The sequence below is a fragment of the Mus caroli genome, chromosome 8 (genome assembly GCF_900094665.2).
Source record: "Mus caroli chromosome 8, CAROLI_EIJ_v1.1, whole genome shotgun sequence".
Taxonomy (NCBI): Eukaryota; Metazoa; Chordata; class Mammalia; order Rodentia; family Muridae; genus Mus; species Mus caroli.
The window spans coordinates 34,347,458-34,363,738 of NC_034577.1; the positions used below are offsets into that span (position 1 = coordinate 34,347,458).

The window sequence follows — 16,281 nt, forward strand, 5'->3', positions numbered from 1 at the left end:
TAAGCCGGGATGTTCTCTTTGCTATATCTTCTCTATGTGTATCCTTCCTTAGTCAAGCTCAGATTTTTCTCACCCCAGTTCTTGATGGAGAACCAAACTCCAATGCTGGTAGTTTGGTTTCTTCTAAATTTCCAGCTTGAAATATGATGTGACAGGGCAAAAAAAGACAATGCTCTGCCTTGTCTTCAATACTCTGGAAACAGATTTAATGTCCTTCCAAAATGAGCATGTTCCATTATATAATTGGCATAATTTTTTTCTATATGAAGGAACATTATGGTAAAAAAAAAATCTCACCCACCACTGTCTATTTAAGATGGACCTTCTGTAACATTCTGTAGTCTGACAGTGGTTATCTTGAAGTTAATACTTCCTAAAACTCTGACCATCCCCACCCCAACCCCTAAAGAGTAAGAGGATACTTTTGTCATAAAACCTAAGAAAGGGCCAACTAATTGATGAGCAAAGATACCAGGAGTGGTGAACGGCTGGCAGTGCTCAGCTGCATCCTAGCCAATGAGTCATCAATAAGTAATCATCTTCCTGAGAATGCCGCAGACTCTTATTCTTCATCTATTCATCTTTCCTCTCTTTCCTCCCTTCTTTCCTTCCTCCCTCTTCCTTTTCCTTCCCTTCCCTTCCTTCCTTTATTTCTTTTTTTTTTTTTTAAGGTTTATTTATTACATTTATATGAGTACACTGTAGCTGTTTTCAGACACACCAGAAGAGGGCATCAGATTCTATTACAGATGGTTGTGAGCCTCCATGTGGTTGCTGGGAATTGAACTCATGACCTCTGGAAGAGCAGTCAGTGCTCTTAACCACTGAGCCATCTCTCCAGCCCCCTTCCTTTATTTCCTTCCTTCCTTCCTTCCTTCCTTCCTTCCTTCCTTCCTTCCTTCCTTCCTCTCTCCCTTCCTTCCTTTTGCTTGTGTGTATGTGCATACACATGTATGTGTGTGCCTACACAAGCCCATGTGCGAATGTTTTGGAGACCAAAGGTCAAAGCTGGATGTCTTCCTCCACCACCACATCTTATTTTTTGAGGCAGGGTCTCTCTTTGAACTTTTACTATTTGATTGAATTCAAGGGGAAACCAAAGAGAATGAAAATGTGTTATTATTTTGTTCAGTGCACAAAATCCCAATCTCTAAACATTTGGGTCCTGAACCTCCAGCAACTGTATGGCATGTGTGAGCAAACCTCAAAACTGTGTCTTATATTTCATAATATTTTGATTGTCCAATGTCGATGTAGAATTTTATAGCATGACTTGTTATCAAATACTGGATGGAATTATAAAAAACCAGAAAGGCTTCATCAGCCAGTGAAATAATCCATAGATATTTAGAATACGTTATCTAAGTAACAGTTGAAAACAATTATAGACCCAAGAACTCCCAGCTGTGGGGTGTCATTTACACAGCATAAATTCTAGCTGAGGGGAGAAGCCCCGATAACCATTTTATTTTTACCACTAGTCCAAAGTCAACATGCTTTTTGGTTCAATGTCATCATTAAATATTTATTGTTTATTTTACCTGCCCTTTACACAAGCTGGAGTGGGGGCGAGGAGAAACCTCTGTTAGACATTCTCCAATTTCACAGTTTTAAGTTGTATTGGAAGCTTTTCCTTCAAATTCAATCTAGATCTTTGACAAAGCTTGGAAACACATTCAAAGGATACATTTTTTCAAAGTTATTTTCCTTTTCTTTCTTTCCTTTGGTTTTCCTTTTCTTTTGTCCCCCTCCCCCAAGGTAAGGTGTCTTGAAAGAGAGTCAAGTGAGCTTACACAAATCACTGGACATGATTTAGTAGTCAGGACCCTCGCACATCTGCCATGAAGAAAAGTCAGCGCCTCCAATCTAGCCTGCAACTCCACAGAGTCACGGGAGTTGCGGCATTTGTATTACTTATCAACTGTTATATTTCAGATGCTTCAATGGTGAACTCGTTAAAGTAGCCTCACAGAAAGAGTTCTGATGACTCTGAATGAAGGTAGACCAACCATTCTGTGCCCCAAGGCTCATGCTGCCCAGAAATGACACCGTGTCTACCATTACTGTTGGTTTAGCATTTAAACCCAGTGTTCATCTTTAAAAATTTATGTTAGCTCCTCACTTCTCATAAGTTTCTTACACACACTTTCAAAGCAATCATTTGTACACAAGTCTATGTTCCAAGACTACAGATCTCTATTGTCATTGAAGTGGTCTTCCATCTTTAGGCTCATCTTCAGTTTTTTTTTTTTTTTTTAAGTTTCTAATATAAGCCTCCTTATATTAGAACTCTCCTTACTTTACTTTTCGTCCTTTCTGTGTAACAATAGAGCTCAGATTCGCTGGGAGTCCTTTTCTCTACCTGTACAGACATAAAGCTGGCCTCATGAATATTCAGGGAAGGTAAAATGTCAAGTTCTGTCCAACACTGTTGTCGGTGATGGATCTGTTCTACATCTGTACTATCCAGTGGAACTTCTGGCCATGTGAAGCTTCAGGGTAGGGTGGCTTCCTCAACCCAGGAACTGAGAACTTTATCTTATTTACACTTGGTCTTTTTAAATTGACTTTGGGTAAGTAAGTGTGCATGATTGGTGACTGCTTAATGGGTATTGCAGGTCTGGAGAATGTATCTTGGTGGGCTTGGTTCGTGTATTTTCGTATTCCTATTTCTCAGAGTACCTCAGTCTCTCAGTTGAATCGATCTAAAGTAGCCTGAGACCATAGTATATGCTACGCATACCCTCATCTTATAATAATATACTTGGTAAAAATAAATTTTACCAGCATGTACTAACACACACACACACACTCACACACACACACACACACACCTCTCCAAGCAATGAGGTTGCTTAGCAACCTCAGAACCCACCTCCAACACTGATCTGCATTGAGCTCCACATAACCCCTCTCTGAAAAACAGTATAAGCATCTCTTCTAAGAACAATCACACTTAGACAGATATATTTCCAGTGTATCAAAGTAAGAAGAATGGCAAAGCCGTTCTGGCCTGAACTGGTTTGGCATTCATTTTCATTAAGGGAATCTGTGTCCTTCAAATGAGCTTTTTGCAAGATTGCAGTCTTTACCACCTGATGGCTATGCATAATTGGACATGCATAAGATTAAAATCAAGTGCATTATCGGAAGGAACATGTACAGTAGGAAAAGATTATAATCTACCTAATCTACCTAATTTATCAATCAAAGTGAGGAACTGCCCAAACTAGTCACCATCATCCACTTCTTCCTTTACATCATATAAAAAGACTGCTGCTCAGAGTCCTCCACTTCTGTGCCCCTGATGGATATGGATATGATGCATATGTATGTGATGCATATGTATTGGCATCTGTATATAATGTATATGCACATGATGTATATGACGTATATGTATATGTGTGTCTGTGTATATATGTATATGATGTATATGTGTGTGTACACATACATATATGTATATATGCTTTAAAGATTTTTTTAAACATACATATTATGTATGTGTGTGTTCTCACACATGCATATTCTGCAATGTGAGTGTAGGGCAGAGGACAATTAAGGAAGCCAGTACTTTGCCTCTGCCACGTGAGTCCTGAGAACTGAACCCAGGTTTTCAGGCTTGTAGGTAGGTGTCCTATCCACTGAGGCATCTTACCAACCCCGTGTACCACTTTAATCTGCACTTTGCTTCACATGGGATAAAGTTATCTGGCTACTTTCCCAAAATAGTGTGAGTCCTTGTTTTTCAGTTCTTTGGATAAAAGGCCACGAACTTATAAACACCCAGCCCAGACTTCTAATACCAGTAACGCACCCTTTGATGAATGGGATGCAAAATGAAATTAAAACTCTGATGGATTTTTTTTTATGTTTACATAAAAAAAATCTAATTGATTGCATACACACACACAATATGTTTCTCTAGGAATATAGGGACTCTGCCAAATCAACAGGAAGACTGGATGGTCCAGCTTGAGCCGGAACAGAGGAAACTGGTACGCGGCCAAGACACTGTCACGGACAAAAGCTCTCCCTACAGTTTCACTGCCATCCTTTGCATTTCCGGGATCCTTGCCGCCATCCCACGGAGTTTTGCTGCCTTTGGTCAGTCCTCACAGACAGCAAATTCTTCCATCGAACATGTGCCAGCATTTTGCCCCTTAAGAGTAAATGTATGTTATATCCTCTCTCATATTTGGAGTCTAGACTTCCATACACATGGATGTGGATATGCATGCTGTAGAGGGGACTATCAGAAGCAAAGAAAATTCTTAAGGAGATGAGAAGGCTGGATAGAAAGTCGGATAGGGCAAGCAAAGTCATATGAACAAATCACAACAGTGTGTTAGGGAAACGTCATAGTGAAACCCATTACCTTGTATTCCAACTAACAAGTTAATTTGAAAAATTATTTTTAAACTCTTCATGCTAGAGATGCTGACCCGTAAACCGGGACACTTGCCCACCTTTGGGCTAAGTAAGCTCTGCCCTATCCCATTTACAGGTAAGAGAGGGTATCAGTATTAAACAGGAGCAATTATTTAATGAAAAATTCTTATTTTCAGTTATTACTCTTCACATTGCACAACTTGGAAGCAGAGTCCAGGTGATTTCCTCTATTGAAAGATTATTTTTGCCTTTTAAAATTTCTATGTAAGGTTAATATTTTTATTCATTAGCCGCTAAATTATAATGTGAAACTCTATAATTATAAGTGGTTATAATTATGTGTAATTGATCATTAAATCATAATTTTTAATTGGTTTGGTTAAGTTAATGTTTCGTGCTATTTAATCTGTGAAGAAAATGCCAAGACCCCAGCACTGCTTAGTACGCTCCTGCCCCCTAGTGGCCAGACACGTTAATTAGTCCACAAAAATTCTAGCGTGCTTGATGGGGGAATTGACCAGTTTGACCCGATTTTTAAATTTGTCAGTATTTTCACTCAATAGGCCACATAGCAAAATCATCCTTAGATCGTGTAGATGATCTTTAAGTCTATGCAATCAATTCCAGAGCAACTGAAAACAGCTTTTGAGAGCCAGGGTGCTTTTTCTACATCAGCATCTAAGCATTGTCTCATACCCGTGCTTCTTAAAACAAGGTCCTTCTCTAAGACTACTTTCCTTTTATGTGTTCAGAAACATCGTGTTTGATGTATGCATGTTATTCTCTCACAGTGAATATCTCTGCCACCGCCCTAGGTTGGGTTTCTATTGCTTTGATGGAACACCATGGCCAACAGCAAGTCGGGAGGAAAGGGCTTATTTATTTTTGCTTACACTTTCACATCACAGTCCATCACCGAAGGACTTCAGGTGTAGAAGTTAGGCCTGGTTATTCCTCCCAGCCCTATGCTCCCAGAGATAAGACTCAGACTCAAAATATATTTACAGATGCTACATCCACTCCAGTAGTGACAAGCACGACCAGCCCCGAAAACCTGGGCGCTGTCCCGAGGCAAAAAGTTCACGGAACTTAGTCTCCTGGAATCGTGGCATCCTGTATAAAGAATGCTCCAATGTCCTTGCTTTAGTTGGTAAACGAATCTGTGTGCTTTCCCTTAATATTGCTTTATTACAAGTGCTCCTAAAGATTGATATTTTGACATATAGCTAAATTAGATTCTAGGCAGTCCTTGATCCGACCTTGGGCATGGATAGCTAAATCACTGCCCTATACAGCAATTTACCATTATCTAGGAAGAAGGAAGTTTGTGACCTAAAGAGGAACCAGAGTGGATTCTTAGAACTGTAGATAGCTGAGTTACACCCATACACAAACAAGTATTTACAGTGGCCTAGGGGGAAGGTGGACTATACAATAGACTAGAGTAGGAACTATGGCAAGGGCACGAAGCCCTTGACTCTGGCTTCTAAGATTAAGTGGACCTTAGGTGGAGCTGTTTTTGATCCCAGTTGTTAACATTGAGTTTTACCCCAGTTGACTCCTGCCAGTTCTTCTGTGTTTGCATTCCTCTGTTTTATGTAAGAATCCAGTAACCTCTTTGTACCTTGCCAGTGTGTCACCCAACTTCCCTATTTTCTTCTGTATAAAAAGTTTGATGTTCAATTTGACAAATTACATTCAGATCCACACTCCCTTGTGTCGAGTCTCTCTGTCAATTGCTACCAACTCCTTGCCCACCTGTGACCAGAGACCCGTTCCATGCAGACAAGGGACTGAGAGGGTCTGCGGCATACAGATAAAGACCTTGGCCATATAGCTAGGCTCTTCTTTCATAACTTAAAATAACCTATTAATCAAATCTACATTCTGCCAAAGGGCTGGTTGCCTGTGCTGAGTACCAAGAGCCCATCTTGTCACATCTTCCAGAGAAAACTACCCACCTGGCTCTATCCCAGAATTCTTTCTGCCTCCTGGATATTGTGCCTCCTCTTTCCTGCCTAAGCTATAGACATCAATTTTATTATTGACAGGTACCAGGTCCATATAGACACAAGATATTTTCTCTATAGTCAGGACAAAAACTCAAATCAGGTCAGGAGATAGATGCCAGGGTTGATGCAGAGGCCGTGGAGAAGTGCTGCTTACTGGCTCACTCCTCAAAGCTTTCTCAGTTTCTTTGTTACAGGACTCAGAACCACCAACCCAGGGATGACCCCACCTACAGTTGGCTGGACCCTCTCCCATCAATCACTAAGAAAATGCTCTGCAGGATTGCCTTATCTTATGGATGAATTTCTTGATGGAGGTTCTCTTCTATCGGTTGACTCTAGTTTGTGTTAGGTTGACCTCAAGCCAGCCACGACAACTACTTATCGACAGGCACATAACCTGGGAGTCATCAATGCCATGGATTGCTGGTTCAGCCTCCCACTCCCCAAACTGATCATCTTCATTTAAGGAAATAATAAAAGTCTTTCCACAACAATAATAAGTCGCCAATAAATGGAAATAGATTCCACCCCCAGCTTCGTGACTTCCTATTGTCGTAACCGGAGATGGCATTCATTGTGTCATACCTCAGACAATTGAGAATAATAAAATGTATAATCTACTTCAAAGACACCCTCTTACTATCATGCTAATCACCAAGAATACTTTGTAGAGGAAGGTGTAACTGTGGAGCAGTGCCCAGTAAAGTCAATAAAAGTGGATGCACTGGCTGAGAATTGAGATTAGTCTGAGGTTAATGGAGTTTGGGGCTCTCTGGAGACTAGGTAGGTGACTCTCTGGCTTCTGGGCTTGGTTAGCGTGGTGGTTTCTTGATACTTACTTTTCAAGAGACTGGGTGAAGATTTCAGCCTGGATCTGGGAGAAGAAGCAAGATGTGGAGTTTTAAAGGCAAACACGAGCTGGAGTTGAGGTCTGGGGACTGAAGGACCAGGGGTACTGGGAATTCCAGAGGAATGCTGGTCAAGAATCTTTCGTGGAACCAAGATCTGGCCACGGGAATCTTGTAGTTTTAAAAAAGAATGTCTTTGAGATGTAGTGCTATTTCATAAACTTTTGAGTAGAGCAGAGACTCCAGGAGAGGCTTTGCTGGGATGGCCTTACTGCCATTTGAACCAGGATAGACAGGTTCTCCTCAAAAACAATTTCCTCTCACCTTCTTCTGCCTGACTTTACTCACCCAGAGTTCCTTGAAATCTTTTAAAAGATAACTAAAACTTAGAGTTGAAACGTAGGTAGCTCTGTGGAGAGTAAGTTTCTTGTGAATGGTGTACAGCGTTCAATCCATTGTCCTGCTGAAAGGGGGATCAAAGGCTGTCTGTCCCTGAGCATGAAAGTCATCCTTCCAGGCTCACGAGAGCGTGGTGTCTAGCACGGGCTCACTGACCAAAGAGCTTGCATTCAGCTATGCGGGTTCCGCCTGTCCAATTAGAGGCTAGGCTGAGATAAATCCCATCATTGTGTGACTTCAGACATGATTATTCCTGCCTTCCTGTGCTAGACAGTTTCTGAGATGACAGTGAGCAGTCAGCAACTCGGTTAACAGTACCGTTAGCACGGCAAAGAGTTGAAAATCCTTCACAAATATCATAAATGTGAACAATGGGTGTTCTGGTAATAAAGCGTGATGATAAAGTAATAAAAATCTGGCCTATAAAGATGTTAAATCCGCATACAGCTTATATTGAAAGCTGAGTAGGATGTTTGCTTCTCCTGGCTGACCTCAAGCCCTGAAGGACTGTGGAGGATGGCACAGGTGCCAGTGGGTATCTGAAGGGCACAGTGACACTTCCAGGATTGGGGGTGGGGTCGACCTCCTTTGAGTCTTCAGTAATGTCCATTCATCTTCACCAGCAGCTAGCTCATCTTTACGAGGTATCTTGGTTCTAATATGGGAATCACAAGCTGCCCTCCCCCCTTTGGTCTCATTATTTTATGAATTGGAAGTTGGTAGAGGATATTGAACCCAGGGTCTCAAACATGCTAAGCACGCGCTGGACAGGGGAGCTACCCCCTCGATTCCTTATTCTAATCTGGTTGAGATGTGAAGCTGATTTCTAGGGGAGGAGCTAAGGATAGCGGGGGAAATTCTGTTTTCATTTTAATCTGCCCTAGAGAGTATCCAAACAGAATAAAACATCACAGTGAAATAAAGTGACTCACAGGCTAAGAACATTTCAGTGACTTAAAGTCCCTCATGAGTCTGACTACTATTTCCTATGTACTTTTTTTTTCAAATTCTTTTTTTATTTTTTATTAGATATTTTCTTCATTTACATTTCAAATGCTATCCCCTTTCTTAGTTTCCCCTCCGAAAATACCCTACTCCCTCCCCTTGCTCCCCAACCCACTCATTCTGCTTCCTGGCCCTGGCAATCCCCTATATTGGGGCATAGAACCTTCACAGGACTAAGGGCCTCTCCTCCCATTGATGACCGAATAGGCCATCCTCTGCTATATATGCATCTAGAGCCATGAGTCCCACCACGTGTTTTCTTTGATTGGTGGCTTAGTCCCAGGGAGCTCTGGAGGTGCCGGTGAGCGAGGTTGTTTCTGCATTGATGCAGTAGGTGTTTCAGGGACATTGGCTTGATATTTAATCCAGTCTTGGGAAGATAATTGAAAAGCCAGGAGGACATAATTGGAGCTGGGTTTCTATACTTCAGCATTCTTATCACGTTTATCAAGTAATTCTACCCAATCTGGTTGTGTGGAGTAAATATAGTATTCATTAATGATATCTGGTACCTGTTACACATACGAATTGTTTTTATAATGGGAGGAGTAATCTCAGAAACACGTATACTTTCCCATTCACCAACAATTAACTGTGGGATGTTTGTTCTAACTACCATTAGAATCACGTTCCAGTGGTTTTGGCAACCGCTTTAAACTCTAGTATATGCTAAATTTAGAATCGCTATCACAACCAAAATCACTGTCAGGCTGGATAGGATGGGAAAGAACGCAGAGAAAGAATCGCTTGGCTCTTGGGAGATGGGAATGGTAAACTTTACTCTTAGAATCACGAGACAATTTAACACAAAAAGAGAGAATCTTCTCTCAGCAAAGATATGCCAGCCCTAACTCTAGTTACTGTCAATGGATTCACAACGTAAAATGCAACTTGCTCCCTCTGGCTAGGGCCTCTTCGTGGCGATCTGGGCACCTAGGTAGGCGTTCTCATGCCCAAACACCATCATTTCGCTGGTCTGTTCTGGAAACTGACCGCACTTTGGTTACTCTCAGCCAGTTTACTGGCACCCACAAGTTAAAGCGAGAATTTTCCTGGCAGGATGCAAGGGTGATGGCCTGGGCGCCTAAGGACTTGGCGCAATCCTCCCTGGGCCTGGCCGGTGAGGAGTGGGATTGCAACTGGCTGGTCCCGGGGGCGGGGCGAAGTGGGGCGCTCGTCCTCCTACACACTGCACTGTGCAGCTCGTCCCCTCCGATCCGCGCCCTGGGAGTGGCTTGCGGTTCGGGAGGGTGACCCAAAGCGATTGTCAATCCTCATCACAGTCCCGCGATCCAGGGCCAAGTGCAGGGGCGGGAGGGCCAAGGTGGGCACCGGGTCGCCACCTCGAGCGCCCCTGCGGTGGCCCGGGGCAAGGGCGCACGGGTAGCCGAGAGTCCGAGGGCGCCGTGGGAGTCCGCGTCCGGATCCCTGCACCCGCCCGAGGGCGCAGCCCGCCGCGCAGTGGGAGGCGGCGAGGCGGGGACCGGGCGGGGACCAGGCGGGGGCGGAGCGGAGCTTCCCGCCGCCTCGTCGCCTTCGTCCTCCCCCTCTGAGCCGCCGCCTCAGCCCGGCAGAGCAGCGGGAGTCCGCGGCGCCCGCTCGCCGCCGCGGGATGGGGAGCTAGCGCCACGGCGGCCGCGGTGGCCGCAGCACAGCCAGCCGCCGCCCCCGGGCCTGTCCCGCCGGGTGCTCCGGGAGCCCCGAGCCCGGCCCCGAGCCAGGCCCGCGGGCGGCGGCGGCGGCGGAGCTGGGCAGGTGTCTGCGGCTGGAAGATGGCGCCCTCGGGCTCGGGCGGCGTGAGGCGGCGGTGCCGGCGGGTGCTCTACTGGATCCCGGTGGTGTTCATCAGCTTGCTGCTGGGCTGGTCCTACTACGCCTACGCCATCCAGCTGTGCATAGGTGAGTGGGTGCCCGCGTCCCGAACCCCACACGCTGTCCCCTCGCGGTCCCGGGACTACAGCCCCGCTCTGCGATTGCTTCCACTCTGTGCATCCGCTGGACTCTCCCCACCCCGCCGCGCGCCCTGGGCGCTTCCCAATACCTGCTTGCCTGCCGCCCCAAACCTCTGTCCCCCGCTCCCAACCCCACCACCCCAAGCGAAGGTCAGCCGGCCTCCTGGAGACCTCCTGCACTCTGTCACTCCCTTGGCCTCCCTTTACCGCTTTTGGGTTACTGGATCACCTCCACCCCAGGACGCACGGCCAGGAGTACCCCCTTCTGCCTTTTACTCACCACTGCCACCCCAGTCACACCCTCTCGCTGAGCAGGACAGAACAGGGAACCACTGTGGTCACTGAGGCTGGGAAGCTGCCCTGGAGGCCGGAGAAGCTGCCCTGGAGGCTGGGCCAAGAATCAGAGCTGCGCCAGATCTGCGAGGGGAAAACAGGGGGAAACGCTGGCCTTAACCTCGGATGGCAGAGCCAGCTTCTTTTCTGATGGCCATAGACCCACTTTTTAAAAAATGATGACAGTACTCACGAGCGTTGTAACTGCCTGTGTGGTTTGAGGGTTGATATTTAGCCACTTTCTAATTCAAAAAGAGGCAGGAAGGGCGAGCCACTAGAAAGTATCTTTCGAAGACCTGTGAGAAATATAGAAGACTATAGTTTAGATGCTGGGAAAATAGAGAGCGGGGCAGGAAACCCATCATCTGCGGTGCTTAACATCCAGAGAACCAAGTGGCCCCAGTCCAAGATAAAGCTCCTGAATTGGTGGGTGGGGCACTTTCAGCACCGAAGATTTGTTTTTTAAGGTTGATTATTCATAAGCAGGGGATACAGTTATGAAGCTTAATGTAAACTTTCTGCCTTAGGAGGTTTTGTGAAAGCTGATGTGTGTTATCGGGAAGAAATGTTCACACAGGGGATGACCCTCCCGCCAGGGATACGTGAATATTTTGTCTGATGTTTACCCACTGAACTTACTACCCTTTGCCCTAACCAAGTACTAGCCTAGGGTGGGACAAGGAGGAAATAGGGTCCGTTTCCTTAAAGCTTTGCAACTTGAGTAGTTTCAAAGCTTCGTGCATGAAGTGCAAAACCTTCTCTGAAGCCATCTCAGCTCCAAACGTTGGTCCTATGAGAAATGGTGTCAAGATGATAACACCAAAATAATTTTGACATCTCTTTCAAGATAATTGAACCTATCGTCCCATTTCATATAGTTTTTAAATTTGCTATTGTTACCTTGTCGACTAGATTCAGAAACAACATTTTAATCCCAAATTAGGTGAAAATTCTAATTTTTTATTTAAAGATTTTAAAAGTGGTCTATACTGACATCTTCCTGACAATGCATATGAATATGTAATAAGTCATCGTGTAGAATGGATAGGAAGAGCGTTAAAGAAAGAAATTAAAGTTTCTGTATTAACAGTTAATCTGTAAATAGGTTGCTTACTGATATATACTGTATATGTTATGTAACTATTGGGAAACTTTGTAGTGTTTGATTCCTTCACCTCTGGGAAATAATGAACAACATCATTTGTTGCAAAAGAGGAATGCCCTAGAAGGCCTTCACTGTCAAAATAGCCAGCTTGTTCTTTATTATCACATTAAGCTAAGAAGCTTAGCCTGGCATAATAGCTCATGTCCGTCAAGAGGAAGCATTTGAAGGTACAGAGGGTTCCCTCCATCACAGGTAGCAGATGCTCCATAGGGGGTTTTATTTTACTAAGTAGACAGATGACCAAGGAACTGCATAGAGAATGGCTATCATATCTGAACCATAGTGTGCTTGCGTGTGTGTGTGTGTGTGTGTGTGTGTGTGTGTGTGTGTCTGTGTGTCTGTGTGTCTGTGTAGTCTTTGCTTATGTGCATGTGTGTGCAGATTCACTATCCCATGCTAGTGAGCCAAAAGTCAGTATTGGGTATCTTCCTCAATAATTCTCCAATTTCCCTTCTGAAACACATTCTCTCACTGAAACTGGAGCCCTTTTTCCACTAGCCTGGCAGGCCAGCAAGCCCCAGGGTGGACCTGTCTCCACTGACTAGAGCTAGGATCACAGGCCTGTACTCATCCAGCTTTTAGATGGATCTGAGAGAGTCTGAACTCAGGACCTCGTGCTTGCACAGCGAATGCTTTACCCACTGCTGAGCCATCTCCCCAGCCCCTGAGCCATACTTTATGTCTATTTCCATCATTTTAAAGTAAGCTATCTGTGGCATCCAAGTCACCCTTTTCATAAGTGACCATTGGGCTTAGGAGGGCATGTTCCTCAGGGCCATGGCCTCTTACTGATATTTACCTGATAAAACTCCTTGTCACTACCCATCTATGGTGACCAACAGTGCCACAGTAAGAAACAATCAGAAAACAGACCACCACAAACAAATCAATGGGTGCAGAGCTATACCCACACCAAGCTGTTAGAAACAAAACATCTAGATCCTAAAGACGAGGAGGCAAAGTTCAAGAAGGTGAGTTTGATTTTCAGTAGTGTTCTCCAAAAGCCTTGCACTCACTGCCTGATGCCTGAGCTTGGTTGGCTGAGACATTAAGGTTAAAGGTACAGTTGTTCTCTAGACACAGGGAAAGATGGCGACCAGAGTGACTGATGCACACAGCCAGCCTTTGCTGCTTTTCACAAACAAAGAAAATGTGAGTGCCAGCCCCCACCTCCACCCTCACATTAATCCATCTGTTTCTGCCCTGCCCTTTGGGGGATTTTTTCTGTCCTCTTGGAAGCTGTTATTTACAATCATAGTCTTCAACTTCCTCCTGTGAAATATTGGCCAGGGTTGGAACCAAAGGATGGGGGTCAAGGACTGAAAAGTGAAGTGGGCGACACACAGGAGTCAGCAAAGCAGGGTGATTTACCCTGGTCTTCCTTCCACATCTGCTGTCAGCCAGTGATGACCCTGAATATAAATTACTCTATGCCCTTTGCTGAATGAACTGCAATTTAGGAGTAGTGCTTATCCTGGTATCCTTGGAAACCAGAGATAATGATGCTCATTACAGTTAGTTTCTATATTTAACGATGTGCATGTATGTGGCTCTCTAGGCACGTTCTCGGTGAGCATAATTTTTGCTTGGTGTTTGTATTTTACAAAAATAACTCATCTCTTTGGGAATGTGTGTGGATCTGAAATATATGGGATGTAGAGGAAATGGAAGAGTCAAGTGTTTCAGATAAAAAACATCCAATTCTGACAATAGAAGACTAAATACGGCTATTATATGGGTAGTCTGTAGAATTTTTTTTTTTAAAGGCATGTGCCACCACTGCTCGGCTGATATTTTTCTTTTTCTTTTTCTTTTTTTTTTAAAGATTTATTTATTATATGTAAGTACACTGTAGCTGTCTTCAGACACTCCAGAAGAGGGCGCCAGATCTCGTTACGGATGGTTGTGAGCCACCATGTGGTTGCTGGGATTTGAACTCTGGACCTTCGGAAGAGCAGTCGGGTGCTCTTACCCACTGAGCCATCTCACCAGCCCTAGAATATTTTTATATGCTTTACTAGTTAATAAAACTCTTTTATCATATCCCCAATGCTTTCCTCTCTCTCACCTATCCATGGCCCTCTTCCTACTGCCCTTCTCCCCATCCTTGGCTTATTTTAGGCCATAGCCATCTTTAATCTATTCAGATACTAGCTATAGCATTTTCTACATGGTCATATATTCCAAGGGTTAAAAAAGTATAAGGGCGTGTGTATTATGATGCAAAATTAAAAGGATAAGAGTACCTGCAGCCTTGGGTGTGGTTCAGTGTCTATGCTGGACCCGATGGGTGTGTTTTACAGAGCCACCATGATACAGAAACATACATATTGAAGGCAGTTAAACTGGTTCCTCTTAGGTGCTAACATTTAAAATGGATTTACATGGTTTTTTTTTTTTAAATACCCTTTATCTTAAGTCCAAATTTACTAAAAGCTCCTGAGATCACTATAAGGATCTCGGCTAGGATTTTCTTGGGTCTGGGGCCTGTTTTAATGAAATGAAAGCCCACAGAGAGCACGAAGGAGCCAGGAAACTTAATTCGGAGCACAGCGCTGGAACAGGTGAGAAGAGGCCATAGGAGAGCAAGCAGGTTGCATGACTGGAGATACCCAAGGGTCATGGTTATTCCCTGGGCTCTTTCAGGACGTGTAAAGGAAGAAGGATCTGGTTTAGAAGGGGCGTGGTTTGCATGGTTCTCCATTTTTGATTGGTTGACTAAGTTAAGTCATCATTTGTTCTACTGCACGTGTCCCATCCCACCATGTATCTGCTTTAAGTTGTACGTTCACCCTTTCATGCACAGGCAAAACGTGGTAAACAGGAGCTACTCTCTAAGGAGAGCCTAATCTTTCTTTACTGTTTATGTAACCCCAAACCAGCTCAGGCTGAACTGGCTTTTAAGGAAGAAAAGCCTTATTCCATTTTGGAGGGTGCCGGGTGCATGTAGCTTGATGTTGCTAGCAGGTGACTAAGTGCTTCATCGTTCAGAGAGGGCCATTTGTGCACAGCTCAAGAGTCTCACACGGGCAAGAGAGATTCGTTCATGTGGCCCAAGACAAGTGGGTCCCAAGGTTTCTAAACGATTTCCTGGCTGTCTACCTGACAGTACTAATTATACACTCACAGTTCTAAGCTTCCTTGTGGTTTTACTTAAGTCGTTGCACTCCATCAAGGCAATTTACAAAGCTCAGAGGTAGTTTAGGCCAGCCTCATCCTTATCCCAGAGGATAAGGAATGCTGCATTCGTTAAAAGTTCTATGTCCTTCCTGAAGTGTCCCAGAGGTGTCCCCTGGGGATCTCACCACTCTGGTCAGGCGTCCTGGGGCTGAGGAGGTAGCTCAGTTAGTGAGTGCTTGTTATGCATCCATGAAGACATGAGCTTGACCCCCCGCCCCCCCCCCACACACACATGTAAAAAACTGGCCATGGCAGCACACTGGTGATCCAATTCTGGGAGACTGGAGACAGGTGGCTCCCAGGTCACTGGCTAGTCTGCTTAGCCTAACTGTCTATGAGACAGACCCATCTTCCAAACCAAAATAGAGTGAGTGAAAAATGGCTTCTGAATGTGCTCTCTGGGCTCTATACACTAGTATACATGTACACACACACACACACACACACACACACATACCCCTTAGCAGTGATTGCAACCCATTATATTCCATTCTATGTAATGAAGATGTTTAAGAATTTGAAGAAGGCAAGTGTGGTAATGCATACCCAAAACCCAGCACTGGAGACGCAGAGGCAGGAGGACTGTGGGTTCCAGGCCAGCCTGGGCTACCCACTTCAATCTCTAAATAGATGAGTATACAAATAAGACAAAAAAAAAAAACAGAATTAATCCACATATTTAGGAATCCATATTAAGGTGTGCTGACTCACTTTCTGTTCCTTAAAAACACGAACAAATATCCCCAAGGATAAAATATATCAGCTCTCATTTTAGATTCTGGTAAGCTCTGTTCTTCAATGAGCCCGGCCCACTGAAATCTCAAGGACAGAGCCTGGAGGATCCTAAACTATCTTCGAAAATGAAAATGCATTTGAGCCTGGGGGTGGGGGGGAACCCAACAACAAAACTATTCTTGCCATTGGTAAACTTTCACTTTATAAACCATTGAGGGCATTACTATTGTCTTTTAATATTGTCTTTTTTTTAATTTTTAATA

At 44.3% G+C, this 16,281-nt stretch overlaps 1 protein-coding gene across 1 annotated transcript in view; it reads left to right on the top strand.

Moving 5' to 3' along the window:
- The first annotated feature begins 10,133 nt into the window (after nt 1-10,133).
- Zdhhc2 (zinc finger DHHC-type containing 2) overlaps nt 10,134-16,281 on the top strand; it is a 60,866-nt gene continuing 54,718 nt past the window's right edge. The window contains exon 1 of the mRNA XM_021170298.2: nt 10,134-10,552. Within this exon, the coding sequence (XP_021025957.1) occupies nt 10,426-10,552 (127 nt within the window). The 5' untranslated portion in view covers nt 10,134-10,425. The remainder of the gene's footprint in view (nt 10,553-16,281) is intronic.